This window comes from Ceratotherium simum, chromosome 5 (assembly GCF_057802395.1).
Source record: "Ceratotherium simum simum isolate JZ-2026a chromosome 5, ASM5780239v1, whole genome shotgun sequence".
Lineage (NCBI taxonomy): Eukaryota > Metazoa > Chordata > Mammalia > Perissodactyla > Rhinocerotidae > Ceratotherium > Ceratotherium simum.
In genome coordinates, this window is record NC_141904.1 from 29080556 (window position 1) to 29099926 (window position 19371).

The 19371-nt window shown below is 40.6% G+C and overlaps 1 protein-coding gene across 2 annotated transcripts in view; it reads left to right on the forward strand.

Moving 5' to 3' along the window:
- LOC101404670 (ubiquitin-conjugating enzyme E2 E1) overlaps window positions 1-19371 on the forward strand; it is a 73442-nt gene that overhangs the window by 3089 nt on the left and 50982 nt on the right. Inside the window, exon 3 of one of the 2 annotated variants that reach the window (XM_004419420.3) lies at window positions 2345-2395. The exons of the other annotated variant lie outside the window; for it this stretch is intronic. Within the exon in view, the coding sequence (XP_004419477.1) occupies window positions 2345-2395 (51 nt within the window). The remainder of the gene's footprint in view (window positions 1-2344; window positions 2396-19371) is intronic. 2 annotated transcript variants of the gene reach the window in all.

Sequence of the window (19371 nt, forward strand, 5' to 3'; positions counted from 1 at the left end):
AAAGATGGGAAGCTACAAATAGTAATTTTACCTATAAAGTTAACAGTTTTAGCTCCCTGGATATCTTGCTGAAAGAGTGGCTGTTCGTGTTAAAGCAGAGCTAAAGTTAATAGTAAAGGTGAAAAATGGAGAGGGACAGATCCAGGAAAGAAGAAGGGGAAAATTGATGTTAGTGGTACCCTATAGAAGCTGCTCTGTGAAATGTATTGATTTGGAAAGTAGGTGTTGCCCATAGAATTGGAAGGGGCACGGATACCAGGAGATAGAATGAAAAAGAAGTCTGCATTGGCAGACAGAAGGTTACCTAACTGCATATTGGAAAGTGGTTTCTAGTCCACGGGTAGAGGAAAGCCCCCATTGAGAGTGATCTGGACAAGAATTACTCTATGATATATTAGTTACTCTTACGAATCTTTTGCCAGCACTGTGGAAATGGTGCAAGTGTTTGTTGTATAGATGAAGTGGATAAAGCTGTCTCGTATTACACTTTTTAGGTATTAAAGAAGCAACTGCCTTTTCAGGGAACATTTTATAGTAGAGGTTCACTTCTCCTTGAAGTGAAGTCACTATGTATTTTTATACAGGTTGTGCTCAGGGGGAGGATATTTTTGCCTATGTACATAGGTCTTAACATGCAGTCATTCTAATAGATGCAGGTAAAGAATCAGGAAATTCGGGTTCCAAAGTTTTAGTCTAACATACAATAATGAGGCAAACTGCAGGGCTGCGTATTTCCCAGCACTGAAATGCTTCGTATTGGTAGCAACAGAATTGAGCAGAACACAGATAAGTAGATGTCAGTAGAGATTGTGAGCAAACCCCTTTCTAAAATTGACCAGATTTGTAGGGGACAGGAAATGTCCTCCAATAGGAAGATTTCACGAACTGCCCCAGTCACCACCCTTAATTTCTCTACTTACACATGGAAAAAAGAATGCCTTACCAAACCTATTCCCCATCGCATCCAGCCAGCCTGTCTTCCTACCCTCAGAAAGCTTTTGGAAAGAGAACAGCATCCATTGTGATTTAGATTGCTTTTAGAATGTGTGTGTGTGTTAGTTTTTTACTACTGTGCTGCCTCGGTGGGATTTTTAAGTTGCAACATAGCCCTTTAGGGCTTTACATGATCGGAGCTGGAAAGGTTATAAAAATAGAAGGCACCGTTTAGAAGGTAGAAGAGGCTTAAAGGCCTCAAACTTTGTCGTAGTAATTGATGCTCCAAGCGCCTAGGTAAGCAGAAGACAAAGGCCAGGGCTTGGTGTGAACTGCCTTGTGGCGTCGGCCTAGGAGTGGGGGATGGGGCTCGTTGTGAAGTCGTGGGTTGGTGCGGAGATGGAAAACGGGGGGTCCAGTGTGGGATGGAGAAGGAAGGGGGCAGTCCCAAGGGAAGTTAGAGGAGGTCCGGGAAAAGCAGGTCCGGAAAGGCGGGCCGCGAGTCCGAGCGGGAGTGCAGGACCGAGGCCGGGCCGGGTGCACCTGTGCGGGCCGCGGCGACTGCTGGAGGCCGGCCTGCTTGAGGGGCGGGCGCGTCGTCGGGGCTGGAGATTCCGGGGCGCGGGGGAGGCAGCTGGGGAGTCGCCGGGCGTTCCGGCACGGGCTCTCCCCACCCGGCCCGCAGCTTCCCCCGCGCGGCCGGCGTGCGCGGCCCGAGCCGTCGGGCGCGCGCGGGGTGGGGGCGGGGAGTCCGGGGGGGCGGCGGGCACGGCCGGGGGCGGCCAAGCGGAGGGGTCCGCCCTGGGCCTGCGCCGCCCGGCAGCCCGCGACGGCGGGCCGGTCGGCCAGGGCCCGAGGGGCCTCGCGGGGAGCGGCCATGTTGGTTTCGTGACTGAGGACGCGGGGCGGCCTGGGGGGGGGCGCCCTGCCGGGGGTGGGCGTGAGGACAGCCGAGGTGCGGGGGTGACCCCGAGGGGCGGAGACTGTGGGGCGTCCTTCCCTCCCACTCGATGGCCCTGATGTCTCCGTCCAGGGGAGGGACGACTGTGCCCCGACACGTTCGAATACGGTGCAGAAAGCTAGTTCAGGAGTGAGAGGCTTTAAAATTCTTTCCGAAATGGAAAGCACCGAGAAATAGAAGTGCCTTAGTGCGCGAGGAAGATTCGAACCTAAACCTTGCAGGTGATAACAAGAGACCCCGGACCCCCAACTCACTGCGTCTGTGAAACAAGTTTTTCCTAAGCCGCGGGTCCGAGGCTTTTGATGTGTAGTTTCCTCCTTCCCCAGTAGAATCCAGTGGTCGTGGGGCCGTTAGGTTTATCTGCCAGACTTACCTGCACATTACAGGTGGGAGGCTGCCCGCGCCTTAATGTTGCTTGTGTTTCTCTCTCTCGCACTTCCTCGACTCCAGGATTCAGAAGGAACTGGCAGACATCACTTTAGACCCTCCACCCAACTGCAGGTGAGCTTCTTTTCAAATTTTTTTCTTTTTAAAATTCTTTTAACCTTTATCTTGGTTTTTTTCTTTTTATGATTATAAAATTTGCTTTTATTTTTTGGTTAATGCTTGTTTTAGTGTTAGCATCAACAGCTGAAATTCATTAATCTGGGTATAATGTTTTGATGAGCCTCTGACAGTTGCAGTACTATGTTGAAGAGAAGTCATGGATTTGGAGCGGACACTTTTGCGTGTATGAAACGAAACTGTAAAATGAACTTAAAGATGTACGCTTGCCTAATCGTGGACCTTTGATTTCTCATTAAGGATGATGTAAAACTTTTTAGATGCTCAGGTACATTTTGGTTTAGAAAATAGCTTTGCTATCTTAATCTGTTTTTCAAGCTCTCTCCTAAGCTAATAGAGCATAGAGTTAAATCAAGTACTGGGTCCTGAGACTTATTTCATTATATTTAAATTTGGTGTTGGACTTTTTCCTGCCTAATTCAGGACGTAATTGGTGGCTTTGATAAAAAGGTTTTGTTTTAAATTATTTTATAGATTTGAACTCTTCCATAGGGATGTTTTTCTTGAATTTGCTTTACTCAGACTGTATGCATATGTGTTTCAGTTTCAAAACAGTTTGATACCAGCTTGTGAAGGGTTTGTTGATCACTTGATTTTATTTAGAATAGCCATTTTGCTACTGTTGAGTCAAGGTGGAAGACTTGATGATTTTACTAGAGCAACAGTGAAGTGAGGAAGGACTTATTATATGTTATAATAGAGCCATTTGTTTAAGGGAGATTAATTGTTAGGTTCCGTTACTCCCATAGTTTAAAAATTAAGTCTAACATTTAACCTAATTCTCAGTTCTCAGGATCAGCCTTGGGATGGCATGTGCGATTTCAGAAGGGTTCTAAATTTATAGGTAGAGGTAGAAAACGTTACCCAGAAGAAAATATTCAGTGGTCATACACAGTTTAAAACAAGCATGTGGAAATATTCAGATGGAAAAGCTAAACGAAATATTTTGCTTATTAACACTGAACTTAACTGTGGTTAATGGATTAAATAGAGACTTTAATATTGCCGTTTTGGTTACATATGTTCTTAATGTTGGTCAGGTGTAGGATGTTCTTTGGTAAAGTGTCCTGTTTTGTGAGGAAGGTCATTTTGAGTTTGACATGCTCTTAAGCTATGGTTTGTAACTGAACTGCTTAATCACTCTTGATGATTTCTCTCATGGCTATTAAGAATCTCTTCAGACAGTTGACAAAGTATAGAAATGGGTAAGGCTCAGGGCTGTAATATTTTCCTCTTTTATTTTAGTGGAATCAATATTCAGATGGAAGCCTATAGCTTCCCTTGGTTGGTTGTATTGAATCCGTGGGCATTCTCCTTGGTAGATCTGTGTTATGTAGTTCATGCTCCTGTTTGGGATCGTGTCTCTTCCATGTGTGTCTTGTGAGTTCACACAGCTTTCGCTGATCAAATTATAAAGTTTTTAAAGCATGGTTTCAAAACTAATAACATTTATCAAACATAAATGGCTTTCTTGTAAGTGCAAATTTAAAATTGTAAACAATTGGAAGGTTTTTGTGGGATTAATCACCTTTAAAAAACAGGATAAGTATGCATTAGTTTCACTCCATTTTAGCTGAGTGTACGTGTGAGAGATTTGTGCTGGTGAGCATGTAAAACTTTTTATTCTTGGAAAACCCTCCTAATTACCCCTCCAAGGGGAAACCTTTGAACGTTACCTGTGGTCAGGTGAAGTACCAAACTGGATGGCTATTGGGTGGTGGGTGGTGAGGAGATGAACCTTGACAGACTTAAACATTTTTGGAAAAATATCTCCTTGATTTCAGAGAAAACACCAAGCATCTTTATTTTGCAAGAGAATGTATGTTATATTGACTTTTAAAAATAAAGGCTGCTTTATTTTCTGAAGATCTTTTCCAGTAGGGCTGCTTAAGTAATATGAATTACAATTTCTACTTTTGGTTGGCTTACTAGTGTTACTGACTTAATGTTGTTATTTAGTAGTCTCAATATTCAGGTAACTTAAATGAGTTTGGTTTTTTGTTGGTACCTTATGGGATTGAATTATTTAATATTTTAATGTATGTTATTGTTTGAGATGGAAATGGATAATTTAGTTTTGGGGATACTTTCTGGAGTCAGCATCCAATTAAAATGTATGAATTGAATAGTAAACTGAGTGCATGCATGTTTATTTTTTAATGTTACTCTCAGCATGAGAGCTCGATAGCTTGGTTCTTTTATATTTTGAATAAGTTAAATAATTGGCTTTCAATGAATGTATCCTATGTATTAATCCTTTGTTGGACTGCCTTTCCTCAGTCAGTGTTCAGCATGTGATTTTAAATTTAAGCACATTACTAAAATGTAGCAGTTGGCACATAGTAAGCTTTCAATAAACAGTTGATTATTGCAAATCATTGGGAGAATCACTTCTCTTGAAGGTGCACTGCTTGTGTTCAGTAATTTTAGCACTTTACTTGGCAAAAGTATTTGGATTTGAAGTTACTAAGCTTCAAAACTTGTGTGAAATGCAATTGCTAAATATGTTATGTATGAGCACATAAAGTTAAATCCTCAGTGTTATATATTATGTTAAGTAGATTTTTTTAGAACAAAATGCAGTTTATATTCAATGACCAGGTCAAAAGTATTTTAAGTGAATATTTTTAAATTGCCATATAAATCAAATTCTTTGGTATCTCTGAACTATTTGGTTGTATGTATATACACAGATGAGATAGTCTCCCACCTCACATACTGTGCATTTGGTTAGGTTTTTTCCCCCTGCATTTTGGCTTTATTTGTTGAGGAGAAAAATACTGTCTTAACTACTGTAATGATTTCCTAAAGCTTGCTGTATCTTGGATTGTAAAATTATGTCTTTTAGATAGCTGGTGAACTCTGGGCCGCTAGAGTCAGTTTTGCAGCTGTTATTTATAGCCTAGGGCTCAAGCTTTGCTAAATTGACTAGTTATAGCTATGTAACTAATCTGTAGACATAAATGCCTGTAGACAATATGTCTGCACGTAATAAATGACATGTTTTGCCTAAGTCGTTTAAACTTCAGATTTTACTTAATGGGTATATTAGTATTATGAATAAACTACTCATATAGTGACTTGAAACCCCAAAATTTAGATTTTTGGGGAGTGCTATTTTAGGATAAAATGTGTTTGAGAAGTTATTAAACATTTCAAGCATGGTGGAGAATAATAAAAATTTTTCTTTTATATGACTGTTACATTTTGACCATTATTTTTCTGTTTCCTAAATATGTAAACCCAACTAAGTCAATGTGTTTTATTTTTCTGGGAGAAGTATTATGTGATCAGACTTTTAAAGTTGGTTATAAAGTTTTACAGCTAAATTGTACTTTTTTAAAGATGATTTAAAGGCTAAAATGAAGAACATTTTTAAAAAATATAATGCATTTGTCTAAGAAGTTAAATTTTCTCAACCTTCTCTTCCTCATTTACTAAAAGGGCCATATACCTGGTTTCCTACCTCATAGTGTTGGAAAGTTCAAACGAGCTTAGAGTCTTCTGTATGTGTTAGATGGTGATATTATTAGAATTGCCCGTTTAGCTCCTTTTAATAGCTCACCTTTTTAACTAACATTGCCTTTTATTGCTTGAATTTTAAATACAGTATTAAGCTATTACACAGTAATGTAAGAATGCATGTTTTTGAAAAGTTGAAATGCAGAAGTTGTGGAGTAAAAAGTGAAAGATCCTCATCACGACCTCTTCTGATCCTGCCCCTTGCACAGAGATGCTCCAAGTTAGCACTTCATTTGTGTCCTTCCAGATAGTTTCTGTGAATTCACATTGTTGTATTTTTCTGGTTTTACAAAACCTGGAATTAGTGGTAATAGTAATGATATGTCAGTTTAGAAATCCCAAGCTGCTAACTTTGGCGTGAAAAAGAGATCCTTTCCATGCAACAGTAAAGGCTTATACATCTTGTCCAAGTTTAGCATGTTTTAAATGGTTGTTTGGGTATAAGAAATGAGTTCAACAGAATTCATCCTTTACAGAATCCTGTATCATCTTACTTGCTGAAAAATATCTTTCCTTTTATATGTCTTTCATGTATCTGATGTTACTAACTGCGTTAAGGATATAAATGTGACTTCAACAGCTGAATGATGTTTAGTCATCATCATTTTCATTTGGAGAGTTACCACTGCAGTATGCTTGCCTTTCTTTATGTGTGTAAAGGCAGTGTTGAAAAATAGTGCGAGACAGGAGTGTCAACACAATCAAAATAGCACCACCCAAAGCAGGATCAGGTTCCTGGAAACTAGATCATCACCTGGGGCCTGAGGGGGTAGGAAGGAAGGAAATCTGTCCAGGAAGTGCCTTGCCTACTAACTGAGACTCTTGTGGCTGTTGTGGATTGTAAAGCTGTACTGCTGCTGCTCCTCAGAAAGCTAAACAGAATTACTGTATGACCCAGCAATTCCACTCCTAGGTATATACCCAAAAGGATTGAAAACAGGGACTCAGACAAATACTTGTCAGTGTTCATAGCTATCCATATTAGCCAAAAAGTGGAAACAACACAAGTATCCATCAACAGATGAATGGATAAACAAAATGTGGCCTATATACACAATGGAGTATTATTTAGCCATAAAAAGGAATGAATTTCTGATAACATGCTACAATGTGAATGAACCTTGAATATGTTATACCAAGTAAAATAAGTCAGACACAAAAGGACAAATATTGTGTGATTCCACTTACATGAAATATCTAGAATAGGCAAATCTATAGAGACAGAAAGAAGATTAAGAGGTTTGCAGGGGCTGGGGAGATGGGAGAATGGGGCATTATTTCTGAATGGGTTTCTGTTTGGGGTGATGAAAATTCCGGAAACAGATAGTGGTAATGGTTGCACAACATTGTGAATGTAATTAATGGCACTGAATTTTACACTTAAAAATGGTTAAAATGGCAAATTTTATGTTATGTATTTTACCACAAAAAAGGTTAAAGAAAAAACTATACCGGTATTAAAATGTTATCAGTATTTTGAGGAAAAATGCTTATAGCTTAGGAGGCAACACTTGACAGTTTTTAGGGATTCTTATAAAGATGGTAATTGTTAAATTCCTGTCACAAACCTTGAGTGCCTGTTATATATGAAAAGTCACTGCCTTCAAGGAATTCATTGTCTATTAAGGATGGTAAGAAATGTAGGCACACATTGTGGTTAGTACTTGGAAACATGAATATTATTTGGAAAGTAATCAACACACAAAACATGTCATAAAGCTTCAGAGGAGTGACAGATTACTTTGACCTGGGTGTGAGGGGTTGTAGCTGGAGCACTTGGTGATCTGGGAAGGCTTCATGAAGGAAATGAGAAGTGGGGTGGGGAAGACTAAGGGCCATCTGCAGCAGCAGAAACAGTGTAAGCATAGACATAGCAGAGGAAAGGCAGACAGGGCACTATTGGTCAATAGTGAATAAACCTGTGGCTGGAGAGTGAGCAAGAGTGGGAGAATAAACAAAACTCGTGTTCCTCAGGCTTTGAATTTCATTTTATAGATACTGGAGAATCATTGATACCCTCTTGAGCTGGGACTGTAATCCAGTGAGAGCTGAGTATCTGGATGGAGACAAAGCAAGGGTTGAGCGGAGCTCAGTGGGAACCAGGAGACTTGGAGATTGCTGCAGTAGTCCAGGTGGGAGGCCAGGTGGGCCATGGGGACAGGTGGCGGCCATCAAAGAGAGAAGAGAGAGTCAGAAAGCAGTAGAATCCAGAGAACTTGGCCACTGATTTAGATATGGCCACTCCTTGAAAGAAGTCAGAGGTTGTTTGGGTGTTGGGGAAGATGGTGGTGACATTAACAGCAGTAGATGAGGCAGGAAGATGAACTGGCTTGAGGGAGGTGGAGAGATTAGATCCTCCTCCCAAGGTTTAATTATTTGCTTTGTTGACCATATACAATGCTTAGTATATTGCTGCCACTTAGTAGGCCCTCAGTAAATATTTGCAGTTTGATTGTATATTTAAGTTTATTTATTTATTTATTTTGTGAGGAAGATCAGTCCTGAGCTAACATCCATGCCAATCCTCCTCTTTTTGCTGAGGAAGACCGGCCCTGAGCTAACATCTATTGCCAATCCTCTTCCTTTTTTTTTTCCCTTTTTCTCCCCAAAGCCCCAGTAGATAGTTGTATGTCATAGTTGCACATCCTTCTAGTTGCTGTATTGTGGGACGTTGCCTCAGCATGGCCGGGGAAGTGGTGCGTTGGTGCGGGCCCGGGATACCGCTAAGCCACGGGTCCGGCCCCTAAGTTTTTTTTTTTTTTTTATAATTTTATTTATTTATTTTCCCCCCCCAAAGCCCCAGTAGATAGTTGTATGTCATAGCTGCACATCCTTCTAGTTGCTGTATGTGGGACGCGGCCTCAGCATGGCTGGAGAAGCGGTGCGTTGGTGCGCGCCTGGGATCCGAACCCGGGCTGCCAGCAGCGGAGGGCGCGCACTTAACCACTAAGCCACAGGGCCGGCCCCCTAAGTTTATTGTTAATCAGTCATTGAACTCTCAGAGCTACCTGGCCTACTTTTAGACTAGATTAGACAGTTAAATAGATTATAAACTCCCTAAAAGGCAGGGACCGAGATTTCTATCTTTGGTTCTGATCCTACATGTTTTTTTCTCCCAACTTTTTTGGTTTGAAAATTTCAAAGCTACAGAAGAGATGAAAGAATAATACAGGGATCACCTATCCTTCACCCTGCTTCACCGGCTGTTAAAATTTCACCACATTTGCTTTGTCTCTCTCTTATCTTTTATGTGTTTCTTTTGCGGAACCATTTGAAAGTGAGCTGCAGGCATCCCGGGGCTTCCGTGGGTTTAGGTTTGCCTGTGTTGACTTGGAGGTGGGCTGGCACGGGTGCTGAGGCTGGAGCTGGCTTTGGGAGTCCACATTAGATTTGAAAGTTTGAATGATAAGGTACACCTGTTTGCCAAGGGGAAGAGGAAGATTGAGAATTGTGCTCTGACGGCTGTCCAAATGAAGGATGGGAAAATAAAGAGGACCTGGGGAAAAAGGAAGCACAGTAGGAGAGCTGCAGGCCCTAGGGGAGGTCAAGGGAAGTTTTTCTTTGGGCTCTAAAGTCTAAAGTTGAGTGTGCTTTGTAGGCTGAGGGGAAGAGGCAAGTACAGAGGAAAAAGTAAAAACGCGAGAGAAAGACATGTAATGTGTTTTAAATACAGTTGTAGAGAAGGTGATAGAATATGGAACTGAAGTATATCTCTCATAAGTAGAGAGTGTATATTTAGAAAGGCTGATAGCCTGGAACTTTATGATAGAGTGACGGTTTCTAGAGGGTCGGAAGCATTTTCCGTCCGTGAGTTACACCCCAGGTCCTTGTGTAGAACTGAAAGCAGCAGCATTGTCCCCAGTGGTTTTTGGTTTGTTCTTTCCCCGGTAGACTTCAAGTTCCTTGAGAGCAGGGGTTATGTCTTTGCATCCTTACACTGCCCAATAAAGAGTAAATAAGCAATACATATTTGTTAAATTATGTTAAATTAAAACACAAACACAAAAACCTAATTTGGGTTTGATGGTTTAATGGAACGTCTTCATTACCTGCTTCAGAAAACAATGGAGGGCCGGCCCTGTGGCTTGGTGGTTAAGTGCGCGCGCTGCGATGCTGGTGACCCGGGTTCGGATCCCGGGTGCGCATCGAGCCACCACTTCTCCGTTCATCCTGAGGCCGAGTCCCGCATACAGCAACTAGAAGGATGTGCAGCTGCGACATGCAACTATCCACTGGGGCTTTGGGGGGAAAAAATAAAATAAATAAAATCTTTAAAAAAAAAAAAAAAAAACAATGGAAAGAGCTGGGGAAGTTGCTGTCGCATTTTACAGCTGTCCATTGCTGGCATTCTTTCTGAGTTGGCACCCAAGCAGTCTGGGCAATTTTCACCTTCCCGGAATCGCAGAGGAGCTCTGGGCTGCAGTGTGATAGAAAAGACGGGGTCAGTGCTGCAGGCTAAGTTGAGAGAGTGTACAAAGAAAATATCAATACCTTTGATTTGCATGTTTTGACTTTCGAAGATTAATGTTTGCCAACAAGTGAGTGTGAGTTTCGGGATGCTAAGTAAATTGGGCATCCTAGAGACGTTCCCCTAAATTCTAAAGCTATTCCTGATAGTTGATTATGTTAGAGATGCTGGCAACCGCCTGAGACATCTGACACATTCCCCATCATCAGTGGAGTGAAACAGGGTTTCATAATAAGCTCATTCTTATTCAGCCTCTCTTATGTAGCCATGCTCTAAAGTGAAACAAAAGACCTAGTAACTGATGTCAGAATATGCTTCTAATCCTCTGGGAAACTTCCTACTCTGTAGGCTAAGAAGCTCATCAAAGCTCCTTGCTTGAGAACTGGAATCCAGGAACTGCTGTATGCTAATGACTCTTTTCTTGAAACATACATGCAAATGATTATGGATTGCTTTGTAGAGTCCATGCTACACTATGTAGATGATAAACCTGTGGAAGGCCAAGGTGATGTCTCACCCTAGTCAGGAAGGTCCCGTAAAGCCAACAATTCTCACACGCAGAACATAATTGAAAGTTGTCACTGGATTTTGCTAACTAGGGCAGCATGCCGTTCACTAACACTTGAACAAAGTAGTCAAAAACTGAATTCTGTCTGTTTTCTAAAGAACTTGAACATAGTAAAGTGAAATGCCAGGCCACAATAAAGGGACTGGATTATCCAGCTCTTACGTAGCATTCAACAGTGCATTTGCTACAGGTGTGACATCTGACTTGTCTATAGTGACCTGTGTCAGTACTTAACTTAGAAAGTAATAATCAATGGAGTGGTTCCAGTAGGGCCTACCAGCATTGAAATGATGATCATTATATGTAATACCAGGACATTGGGTGTTTGTATCTATTTAAGTTGATAGATGGGAAATTGATGTGGCATAGACCCTAATAAGTTCTATAGAAAAAGACATTCGAGTACATTTTCAAATAGCAATAGATAGAGCAGCTTGGAATGATTTTACTTACAGAAAAATTTTAGATAGGATACAGCTTAAAAAGTCAGGATTATAATCAGGAAGCAGTGTTGTACAAGATTGACAGCAGCATGAGTAAATCAGATCATATTCATTTAAATATTGGAGTGTCTTCTGTGTGATAGGTTCTGTAGGTGACTAAAACAGACCTGGCCTCTGGCTCGTGGAACTTAAATTTTGGTAGGCGATACAGACGGCAACCCAGTAAAAGGATTAGTAACTACAAGTTGTGTTGGCGAGTAGGAGAGAAATTAACGGTGCAGTGATGGAGAATAACTGGGGAGGGGGTTACTTAGAGAAGGCTTAAAAAGACATTTAGGCAAAGACCTGAAAGATGAGAAGAAAGGAGATAGCCTTGTGAAAAGTCGGTGAGAACATCCCAGCCTGAGGGATGCAGGAACACAGAGGCCCTGAGGTGGGGAGAGCCACATGATGCAGGATCATAGAAACTGTGGTAGAGTGTGGTTTTCATTCTAAGTGGGAAGCCATTCAAGGTTTTGAAGCAAGGAAGTGATGTTATTTCAGTAATGATTTAAAAGTCTTTTCCCACCCTCCTTGCTATGTGGAAAATAGCTGGGAGGAAGGCACAAATGGAAGAGGGGAGACCAGAAATGAGAGTATTGCTCTCTTCCAGGCAGCTGGGATTAAGATGGTGGCAGTGGAGATAGGGTTAGAACACCTGGACCTGTTGATGAATTGCATATGAGAGATGCGAGAAAGGACCAAGAATGGCTCCAGATTTCTGTGGTTTTAGCAATTAGGTAGATGATGGCAACATTTTGCTGATAGGGAGAAGACTGGAATAGGGCCTGAGTGTGTGCTTTGGGATGAGGGCAGCATAGAAAATGCGTCCTTTATGGATATGTTACATTTGAGATAGATGCCAGTGAGGCATCCAAATGAAGGTGTCAAATAGAAGTTAGATATGTGTAATTGGAGCACAGAGGAGTATTTTGAACTCCAATACATATAAGCTTGAGATACACGTACATTTGGGAGACGTCACTGTATAGAGGTTCTTCAGTGTCTGGGGGATACCTCTAGCTCACCTAGTGAGAAGGGAGGGCCCAGGATGGAGACTTGGACATCTAGCATTTAGAGTTTGTGTAGTAGGAGTAATTAGCAAAGGAGACAGAGAGAAGGACAATCAAGAGAGTGTGGTGTCAGAAAGCAGCCAGTGGAAACTGTTTTGAGCTAGAGTGATCATCAACTCTGAAATAATACTGTGAGGTGGAAAAAGATGAACCAGCAAGTAACGGTTGGATTTTACAACTTTAAATTTTGACTTTCCCAAGACTGATCCATTGTAGAGGAGATGATGCAAAAGGGGATGATTTTCAAAAAGGAGAAGATGTTGATTTGTGTTACTTGTCCCAATTAGAAAATTTCATTGTGTTTATGCAGGGCTCTGATTTAGTATTATCAGATTCTTATAGTTTTAGGGCAGAATTTCTTAACGTGTATTGTACTTTTTGTGGGAGAGGGTCTGTCATTTTCAGTGGATTCAGTGGATTGTGGGGGAGGGGTTACTCTCTTCTCCCCGCACCAGAAAAAGTTAACTTCTGCTTTACTAGATTCAAGTCCTTTGTGATCTTAATGGCTACCCTTGTAGTATGGATACCATACGTAAGTAATGCTGCATTTATATAGTACATCTTGATGAGTTCTTTTTGCACGGCTTAGTTTGAAATTACTAGGCAGTGAGTAAATTGAAAAATCAGTAAATTGCTGCTGCCATCCTTAACATTTTTTTACATGCTTTGATTTGCATCAACCTTTTGTACTTTTCATACTCGTGAATGCACTAGAATGAGTGGGTACATGGGTTTACTTTTAACACAGCAGAAGTTACTCATCATATTCAATTTTTTTATCCTTTTAATAAAGATTAGCTGTCATGTTAATGTTTTACATTGAACGTACCTGGAACTCTTGAAGCCTCATGTAAGCATCATCTTTCCAATCATCTACTGATCACATTTTATTAATTTGTTTCAAATTATCCTAGGTACTCTTGGTCCTTGGTAAATGAGATTGTCTTCTGATTCTCAGATTGGTCTTCTCAAGACACATAACTTGGTAAATTACATGCAGTAAGCCAGGGGGCAATAAGACTCCTAGAGTCATTGCTAAATGCAGTTAAATTTCCTATAAGAAAATGTCCCACGATGCAGATGTTCATCTTAGTACTTCCCATCAGAGCAGTATGTGTGCATAGCAGCTTGTATATAAAAATGCAGATGCCAGATTCCATTCAAATATGGAGTGTAGGGGGCTTGGGGGAAGTGTTGCACAAACATCCTAAGTGATCTAGCTGGTGTCTTTTTAGTCACATCACAAAGGTTATCAATTTTAGTCTCAAAAATATGGTTTTGACATATTTCATTGACACTAACTTTGTTTAAAAGTGGGTTCTTTGGGTTATGATTGAAATTTTTCACATTTTCAAACAGTTAGAGGTTTTCTTTCAATATGCCCTTACAGTAAATAAGGATTTGGAGGAAAAATTATTTATGATATCTCTTAATCAAATAACTGAAAAATTTCTAAATTAAAATTGATGACATAGAGAAATTGTTTTTATTTGTATAATGTGAAGCTTCAGACTTGAATCCTGGTGCCAGAGGTCACTGGGTGAGGGAGGTAGCCAGTAGATGGTGTTGCTTGAGTGAGTCAGTGACTCTGTCTGGTAAAGGGATAGCAGAGTTCTGGGAGCATTGAGGGTAGCATTAAGAAATGTTCAGGACTGGGAGACATTCTTCTAGTTCAGAGTATTAGTTGGAATCACAGAAGCGTTAGTTACTGCCAGAGGGAAGCAAATGATATAACACACGGAAGCACAGATGTTTTGGCTACATAGGAACTTTGCTCCCCAAATAACATAAATTTCTCCTACCACCACTCATAACCCTTCCTCCTCTATGGGAATCCATCTCAGTTTTTTAAGGTAATTTATTTGAATTGTCTTTATAAAATTTTATTTCTTAGCAGACTTTGATTTATCCTAAAGAAAAGGAGATTGTTGAATTGGTGTACATCAAAGACTCTAAAAGAAAACATTTGTTTTATAACAAGCACCCAGGAGGATTTTTTATAAACATGAAAGATAACTTTCCTCTAACCTAAGTAAGTATTTCAAAACAAATGTATGTTAGTGATTATAGTAATGTGTGAGCAGAGACTGGCAGTAAAGATAGCAATATCAAACATTACTTAATAGTATATGATACTGCTTTGCCTTGGTCCTTTTTCTGAGTAACCCTGTCTATGAAAGTCCTCAGAGTGCATAGCTTCATTCTTCAGCTAGACCCGTAGCCCCTCAGAAAATGTTGCTTCTTTGTAGCTTAGTATCCTGAGATGTTTTCACATCCAAAGTGTGTTTATCACATAGTAAACATTGTCAAGTGATATGGACCAGTCCTAAAATAAACCATATATGGAGGACACAATTCTTGTTTAGAACTGAAATTTGAAATTGGTTTCCGTTCTGTCTGGCCATACTGCTGGATTCTATGTAGATCTAGGATTTCTACTACTACATTTTACTGTAACTATTTACATTCGTATAGGGAAGAAATTCTATATTGTAGTACCTGCAAGTTGAAACACATGATTGTGAAAAAAAGTAAAAAGCTGTTAAGATCTTGGAGCCCAAATTAATTTTTTTTTGCTGAGGAAGATTAGCCCTGAGCTAACATCTGTGCCCATCCTCCTCTATTTTGTATATGGGATGCTGCCACAGCATGGCTTGTTGAGTGGTGTGTAGGTACGCGCCCGGGATCTGAACGTGTAAACCCTGGGCCGCCGAAGTGGAGCATGTGAACTTAACCACTACGCCACTGGGCTGGCCCCCCAAATTAGTTTTTATGGTGGAAATTTTGTAGCTGGAAGGAATGGATGCTCCGTTCTCTGTCTCTATGTCCTATTTTTATGAGGTGTGTGTATATATATGTATATATATTTTTTTTGGTGAGGAAGATTAGCCCTGAGCTAACATCTGTTGCCAATCCTCCTCTTTTTGCTGAGGAAGATTGGCCCTGGGCTAACAGCTGTGCCCATCTTCCTCTACTTTATATGTAGGACGCCTGCCACAGCATGGCTTGATAAGCGGTGCATAGGTCTGTGCCCAGGATCTGAACCTGCGAACTCTGGGCTGCTGAAGTGGGGTGTGTGAACTTAACTACTACGCCACTGGGCCAGCCCCTTATGAGGTGTATATTGATAAGGGAATTTTTATCCATTCTCTCCATTCTGTCCCCAGATGATGACTGGTGCTGTGTTCTTTCTCTTTTTCTGGAGCCACTCTTGAAACCTGTCTACGTTTAGTGCTTTATTATAGTCCACCTTTTATTGCTTTCCAAAGATTAAAACTTCCCAAGCTGGTAAATAGCCCCTCCAGAGCAGTCATCTTCCAGTTCTGAAGCTTCTCTCATATCTAGCAAGCCCCTAATGTGGTGCAAGTTTTCGGGAGGATAATGTTTACTAATTGTCGTTTGACCTGGAGGTGCGTAAAAAGAAATGCTATCTTGTTGTTTAATGGGCTAAGTCAAATCTCAGGATACCTAATGACATTACTGCGGGCTTAATTTGTGTTTTCTTTTCTGGTTGAAATCTTTGTCAGTTCACTCTTGTTTTTCTGGGTTTCTCACATCCTGGTGTGCTCCCTCCCCTTCTTGTCCCTTCAAGAAAAAAAAGCTTAGCCCTTTGTGTGAAGTTTTCTCAGAAATTTCTTCTAGACATGCTCACTTGAGCCAGAAAATAGTTTGTGACACTTAACTTTTCAAGGAAGAGATAGGCTTGTGTGTATCCAGACCGTTTATGTGAATTGTCCTTAGCCTAAACTTTGAAGGTATGATTCATTCCCCAACAGGTATTTACCAAGCCTGGTAGATTAGTAATTATGTTCCTTGAATGAGTTTTTAAAATATCTAACATACTGAACATACATCATTTGCATCACGAGAGTTGTCTGTACTAATAACAGATTTTTGTTTGTTCCAGTTAAACCTTATTCTAGTTTTGCAAGTGTATTGAGGCCTGGCAGGGTTATCAGTGACTCAGATGGGGTGAGGGGGCAGTCTCCTACCTGCCCCACCTGTGTTCTCTGCCTGTGACTCAGGCTGAGCAATGCAGATTGACAGCATGCCAATACTTTGGTCTGTGCCTGCCCTGGCTTACTCTGTTGTGTGGCCCTTCAACTTGAGATACAGCTGTAACCAGCTGCTTCTCACCATAGTCAGTCACTCATTCTAACATTTTTTTGGGCAGGTACTGTTGTGGCAGGTACTGAACATGGAGCAGTGAAAAAGACAACGCCTCTGTTCTCATGGAGCTTACGTTCATATGGACGGAGGGACAATAAAAAAAATGTAGTAAGGAATTTCAGATAACAATACTAAGAAATTAAAATAAGGTAATGGCATAGTGAACGATGGCAGGTGGGGGTGTTGGTAGATGCCATTTTGGGGAGACGGCCCTGAATAATTTGATGACAGGGACCCAGCCACGAGAAGGGCATTTTAGTCCAAAAGACAGCAAATAGAACGGTGTTACAAGGGGAAGGCCAGCATGGTTGGACATGGTGAGTGAGGATGAGAGTGGTAGGAGATGACGTAGACAGGGGTCAGATTTTATTAATTTCAGTAGAAAGCCATTGGAGAGTTTTAAGTGGAAGAATGGTATACCACCACGGTTGGCCTTTTCTTGAATATCTCAAATAAAATTTCCACCTTATAAAAATAGAGTTTATGGAGATACTCTTCATAAATATCTTTTTTTTGCCTTATGAACAGATTCACTGACATCTCTTTATATAGCATTTCTTTTCTATCTAGATATAATCGGTATACCTATCCATATCTATCTATTATATCTAGATATCTATGTCTATTATATCTAGAAATTTTATAAAAATTAAAGACATGTACCCAAAATTTGTGTCTGAACCGGTAAAGGGAAGTGTAACAGTACTCGCCTTGTCTTGACATAATGGTTGGGTGAGAGTGAATGCTTTGAAATGCATATGTAGCCTTCAAAGCCAATGAAAACAACTTCCTGGTTGTCTTGGTGGTCTGCTTGCCTGGCTTCCTGACCACCTGTAGTGAAGATAGCCTGAGTCTGCCAGTGTGGAAGCATCGAGCTTGGCCTTCTACCTCTTCAGACCAGAAGCAGCAAATGAGAATTTGGGGCAGGGAGGAGGGACCCTCAGTGGTCTGGGAGACAGCTTGCTGGATCGCCTCCCAGTCCCTACTTGGTTTCCTGTGATATTTAAAAGATTTACCTATACAGTGTGAAGCCTCAAATCTATGTGATATGCCTATATAGAGAAAATGCTTTCCAGTTTCCTCAATTTAGTAGATGCTTTTGTAGAGTAATAATTTTGCCATAATTTTTAGTTATGATTTTTGGACTGAAACATTTGGACTAAAGGGGATGTGTAGGTCAAACGTAGGTGATAAGGCTAATAAACAGATTGGAGTAGTGATATTTTCATTATTTTCATTCTTAGTTGTATATTTGAAACTTCAGTTACTAAAGCTCTTTCTTGATTGTTTTTTATGCTGTAGAAATGACTTATAAAATGAAATGTAATTCTAGCATATCTTAAACGATTACAGGAGGTTTGGGGTTGCATTGACAAGAAATTACATCATGTCTTACAGAAGGGTAATTTTTTTTATTGAAGGACTGGTGTCTCATGACTTTTTCCCCCTAAGCTAATAATAAGCAGTTAAGAAAGGGACCCCTAGGAAAACTTTTTTTCTCTTATCTGTTGTAGAAAAAGTTACACATCATTCAAAATACTTAAGGGAACAAAATTTCAGTGCAAACATAATGTGGGTATTTGCTCAAAGGGAAACAACACCAATAATACAAAATAATCAAAATACAAAAAAAACCTTCAAGTAATTTATATTTGACTTTGAAATGAATTGTGGTAATTATATTGTAAAATGACATGAATGTGTCCAATAATCTGGGTATTCAACTTTATACAAAATAATGAAGGAACAGTGGAAAGCCTGCTTTATGATATTCTGGACAACTCTTTAGACTTACCATACAAAGCTTAGATTCTTTTTGCTTCATATTCTGTGCTGTGGAGATTTTAAAAATAGAATAAAACTTCAATAATAATGATAGCTAACTTTATGTCAGTGTGATTGCTATTCTCATTTTACAGATGAGGAAAGAGAAGATTAAAATGGTTAAATAGCTTGCCCAGGGTCACTTGGGCTCTTAAACGGTGAAGCTGGCGTTTAGGTTCTGGACTTCAAAGCCTGTGTGCCTATGCGTTATGCTCTGCCGCCTCTTGTAGGAGCTCTGTGAATTGTAGACCTCGCTTCAAGTTATTGCCTGTTAAATTTTACTCGGTAAAACTGTATTTAAATTTAAGAAGACAGGCTTATTTCACAGCTTAGCCACTGATATGGTTTCATCACCCTGGCCGTTTACTTCTCTGTGTTCTCCAACACAAGTTTGATCATCGTGGCGTTCCTCTTTTAAAAATCTAAGGCCTCCAGTGGCCCTCAGAATTGAGTGCGCAAAATTCTTTTTTTTTTTTTTTTTTTTTTGTGAGGAAGATCAGCCCCGAGCTACCATCCATGCTAACCTCCTCTTTTTGCTAAGGAAGACTGGCTCTGAGCTAACATCCATTGCCAATCTTCCTCCTTTTTTTTTTTCCCCCCAAAGCCCCAGTAGATAGTTGTATGTCATAGTTGCACATCCTTCTAGTTGCTGTATGTGGGACGCAGCCTCAGCATGGCTGGAGAAGCGGTGCGTCGGTGCGCGCCCGGGATCCGAACCTGGGCCGCCAGTAGCGGAGCACGCACACTTAACTGCTAAGCCACGGGGCCGGCCCCCAAAGTTCTTTATGTGATATATAAACCCCTTC